This window comes from Lactuca sativa, chromosome 6 (assembly GCF_002870075.4).
Source record: "Lactuca sativa cultivar Salinas chromosome 6, Lsat_Salinas_v11, whole genome shotgun sequence".
Taxonomy (NCBI): Eukaryota; Viridiplantae; Streptophyta; class Magnoliopsida; order Asterales; family Asteraceae; genus Lactuca; species Lactuca sativa.
Window position 1 is genome coordinate 42203378 of NC_056628.2, and position 4773 is coordinate 42208150.

The following is a 4773-nucleotide window of genomic DNA, read 5'->3' on the forward strand; positions in this document are numbered from 1 at the left end:
TAACATAATCGAAAATGTTTAAATAAGTATTAAACTAAAACAAACAAGGGAGAAGTAACTTATTAAAAACTCTTTAGATATGTCAATCTGCGTTTATCAAAAATTTTATCCAAACACTTAACACGTCTTATTAGTATTAAAAAAACAACAAATCAATAAACACTTCAAATAAAAAATCTCAAACACTAAAAGTAATATATGGAGCATTCTCTCAAAGTTGGATCTCACTAAATTTAGAATACAAAGAATGGAGGAGAGCCATCAATTTTATTACAAAAAAACAACAACCCCTAGGCTAAGTTTCCTTATAGCAATAAAATACCAAAATGGTGAAGTTTCCATATATATATTGAAGTCGACGGGGAGGACGTACTCCTGCAACACATGGGTCGGACTCGCCCGAGAGTAGAAGCGGATGTATCCAAAAGATGAAACATATGATTAAGGATGTGAAAGATACTGTAGACTACATCCTCTTTGAAGGGAAGACTCCTCATGGAGAGGGATCAGATGTAGGCCTCCTCCATTCTGCTGCCACATATCATGTGTGGGTCAAGGAACAAAAATCAAAAAGTTTAACATAGTACGTGTTTTAAAAAGTATATGTTCATGTAGTTAGTTTAAAATAAATAAACTTTATATGATCAATGATATCACAAAATAGTTATAAATAGATGGTGATAACTATGAGCAATCCACACATAAAAGTTGCTTAGCATTACTTAAACTATATGCTAAAATTAACATGCAATTTAGGTGACATCCACATCTTATATTCATGTCTTAAAAACTAATCATGCAAGTAGTATCTGAAGTTTTATGTACAAGTATATATATACATTTTCCTACATATATATTTGTTATTAATTTACATATATATGAAATATAAACCTAGTAGATATGGGGATTGTGGTTGGTTCGCATGTCCATATCAAGTTAGAACTAGGTTGAAACTTGAAAACGTCACTCTCACATCTTCATCGTTGTTTCTGTAGAGTCCAATGTCACTCCTTCTAATAGAGGTCAAAATTTGTAAAAATATTATATCACCGATATCTTCATATTTAATTGATATAAAGTTAGTTAAAATGGTTGACTAAATTGATATTTCGTCTCTGTATTTAGACTCAAACGAATATGTTAACGTACTTCATGAGTTGTACTTTCTTCATCTATATACAATGACAACCATTTCATGGTGTTCCTAAGAAATTTATAATATTATTTTTTAAGGTTTTTATATTAACATGTATTTTATATATTTGATAAAGACTTAACTTCATAGTGTTACAAAATAACCTCCCTACTTTAAATAAATTTAGATAAACTTAATCCATACATTGTTTTTGTCTCAAACAAAATATTTATGTTTATAACATAAAAACAACAAAATATTTTACCAAACGATACTACATAATCATGTTACATCTGTTTTAAGGTTGCCATGTAACAGTTAATCAAATACTCATGTCTAAGGTAACATAAAAGTATGTATGACCGCCCTGAGGATGTGTCAGGTGTGCGACTGCACAAATCCCAAAAATTTAATCATTGTTAACCGTTGTTAATCCGTGCTATCTGATACTTAGTTGCTAATATATTTTAGAGCCAATTTTTATTTTTCACATAGGTCTTTAAAATCAAAAATCAACCCGAAATTTTGTATTATTCATGTTTTATGGTATTAATTCATTTTGATAGTTACATATTTTAATAATTAAAAAAAAAAAAAAAAGAGTTAAAATCAATAAAATAAAAAAGCATAAAAGATTGCACATGACAAACATCACCAAGTAGCCACGACCTCCACTTTTACATCTATGTGATCTCACACTCTCCAAACAGTAACTAAAGTTTGTACTATTCTTGACGATTTACCCTCTATTTATAATTCATAAAATATGGAAACACCCACGTTCTATCCTCCATCATCATCATCATCTAATCATCTTCTTCTCAACAAAATCATCTCCATTACTCAACCTCCCATAAACTCCATGAAACTTTCTCCCTTTCCTAAAACACTAAAAACCCATGAATAATCTATACAACACACTCTCTCTTCTCTTGTTTCTCTCATCGTTCTCCTTCACATATGGCTTCGGATCCATGGGGCCTATCTCCGCCGTCTTCGGCCAAAACGACTTCTTTTGCGCCATTGATGCAAGTGGGAAGCAAGAAGTTATTTGTTGGGGGAAGAACACCAGTTCATCTTCTTCTACTTCTTCGGTGTTCGCTATTGATGTTCCACCCATGGCAGCTCTTAGTGGAGGTGCTGGATTTATGTGTGGCATTTTAGTGAACACCTCGTATGCGTATTGCTGGGATTCCATGGGTTCGAGTTCTGATCTTATTCCTCAGGTATATCAATCGAGTTCCTACTCACACATTTCTTCAGGTAGAGATCATGTGTGTGCTATAAGAGGATCTTATTATTCCGAAAGTGATTCGGGTTCTATTGATTGTTGGGACATCGTTGAAACATCGAACAATCGTTTCAGCTCAAAACAGAGTGCTCTGTATTACAATCAAGAGATCAACTCGCTTTCTTTTAAAAAGATTGTCTCTGGTGAAGGGTTTACTTGTGGTAGTCTTAAAGATGGCGGAATCAAATGTTGGGGCCCAACTTCATCAAATTTAAACGTTCCCGATGTACAAGACAAGTTTCTCACTTTAGCATCTGGAAAAAGCTCGCTTTGTGGGGTTTTGGAATCATCAGGTGAAATCAAATGTTGGGGAGATTCAAGTTTCTCCAATTCTTCCATTCTTGATCCACCTATTGGAACTTCATTTGTTTCATTAGCAATCGGTGCTCAACATTTTTGTGGAATCAGAGAAGATAATCACGCGATTGAGTGTTGGGGGAAAGTAAACTCCACATCAATCCCAAAAGATTCCGGTTTTTTATCGATCGCTTCATCTGATTCAATCATGTGTGGGATTCGAGAAGATGATCTCGTTCTCGATTGTTGGTTCGCAAACGCGTCTTCTCCATCTAACATCGATCCTCCATTACAGTTATGCAGTCCAGGTTTATGCACTCCTGGATCTTGTGGCCCAGGGAACTTCGCTTTCAATGCGAGTCTTCTTCATGAACCAGATTTAACGAGCTTATGTGTTCGAAAAGATTTAAACATCTGTTCTCCATGTGGATTCAACTGCTCAAATGGCTTCTTCCCTTCAAGTTCATGTACTCAAAACGCCGATAGAGTCTGCACTTCATGCTCCCTTTGTCAAAACAGTTCCTGTTGGGAAATCTGCAACCTGAAGCCTCACCAACATCAAGATCACCGGTTACATCAATTACGCAAATTGATAATCATAATCGGTTCATCCATTTTCGGATCTTTATTAATTTCAATCCTCTTATGTATACTCCTTCGTTTCCTCCCTCAAAAGGGTAAACAAAAGAAACAATTTTCCGGCGAGAAAGAATCCGACGCACCGGATATCACACCATCGTCGGTCTCCGTCGCACCATGTCCAGGTCTCGCTCAAGTTTTCCGACTTTCAGAACTCAAAGACGCGACAAACGGATTCAAAGAGTTTAACGAGTTAGGCAGAGGCAGCTACGGGTTCGTTTACAGAGCTGTGTTACCGGACGGCCGTCAAGTGGCGGTGAAACGAGCAAACGCCGCCACGATCATCCACACAAACAGTCGAGAATTCGAAATGGAGCTCGAGATTCTTTGCAGCGTTCGTCACAGCAATGTCGTAAACTTATTAGGGTATTGTTCAGAAATGGGAGAACGATTACTGGTTTACGAACTCATGTCACATGGTACGCTTCACGACCATCTTCACGGCGGTTTCTCGCCGTTGAACTGGCCACTCCGGTTAAGAATCGCGATGCAAGCTGCAAAAGGTCTCGAATTTCTCCACACTGAAATCAACCCTCCGATAGCTCATCGCGACGTGAAAAGTTCCAACATTCTCCTAGATTCCGATTGGGGTGCTCGAATCTCCGACTTCGGACTTCTCAGAAACGACGGCGACGTGATTCTTGACATGAGAGACGACGTTTACAACTTCGGAATCGTGTTGCTTGAGATTCTCAGTGGCCGGAAAGCTAACGATCGAGACTGTTCACCTTCAAACATCGTCGAATGGGCTGTGCCATTGATCAAACAGGGGAAAGCAGCTGCGATCATCGACAGGTGTGTCGGGTTGCCACGAGTCGTCGTGCCATTGTTGAAGCTTGCAGAAATTGCAGAAGTTGCTGTGAGGGAGAATCCATGTGAGAGACCATCAATGGCGGAAGTCGCAACGTTCTTGGAGCAACTTGTGAGAGAAGGTTTGATTTTGTGATTGAAAAAAGTTTGAATTTTTTTTTTTTTTTTTGTGGGCAGATTCTTGGTGAGTTTTACTTTCTTGCTGCTCTTTCTGCAACTGTATATTTGTTCTGAGCTGTTGTTAATTATAATTTATAAACACTCACCATATTTTCAGATATTAATAAAGATTGGGTTTTGTGATTTTTTACAAAGAGTTTTTGGTATTTGAATCTGATAGAATCTATAAAGGAAGGGGGAAAGAAAAGGGGATATGAGTTTTAGAAAAAAGGAATAGAAGTTGTCTTATTGAAGGGTAAAGTGTAGATTGATGGGAATCCGATTCCACGATTATTTAGACAATGAACCTTTTAGAGTGGAATCATGATTCCTGTTGTACGTAATAGCACTAAATTATGGCTAGTGAGAAGAGGAGGGTAGACATGTCAATACACGACATTCCAAATTCATGACTTGTTTGTTGCGTATTGCAAACATCAGC

General features: G+C 37.2%; 1 protein-coding gene across 1 annotated transcript; it reads left to right on the plus strand.

Annotated features, from left to right (window-relative positions):
- Positions 1–1811: 1811 nt before the first annotated feature.
- On the plus strand, positions 1812–4486 carry LOC111893080 (serine/threonine-protein kinase-like protein CCR1). The gene has a single exon (XM_023889156.3). The coding sequence runs from the start codon at positions 2035–2037 to the stop codon at positions 4306–4308; it is 2274 nt and encodes a 757-aa protein (XP_023744924.1). The 5' UTR covers positions 1812–2034; the 3' UTR covers positions 4309–4486.
- The last annotated feature ends 287 nt before the right edge of the window (positions 4487–4773 follow it).

Coding starts and splice junctions, on each gene's coding strand:
- LOC111893080 (XM_023889156.3), top strand. CDS start 2,035: ATGAATAATCTATACAACACACTCTCTCTTCTCTTGTTTCTCTCATCG.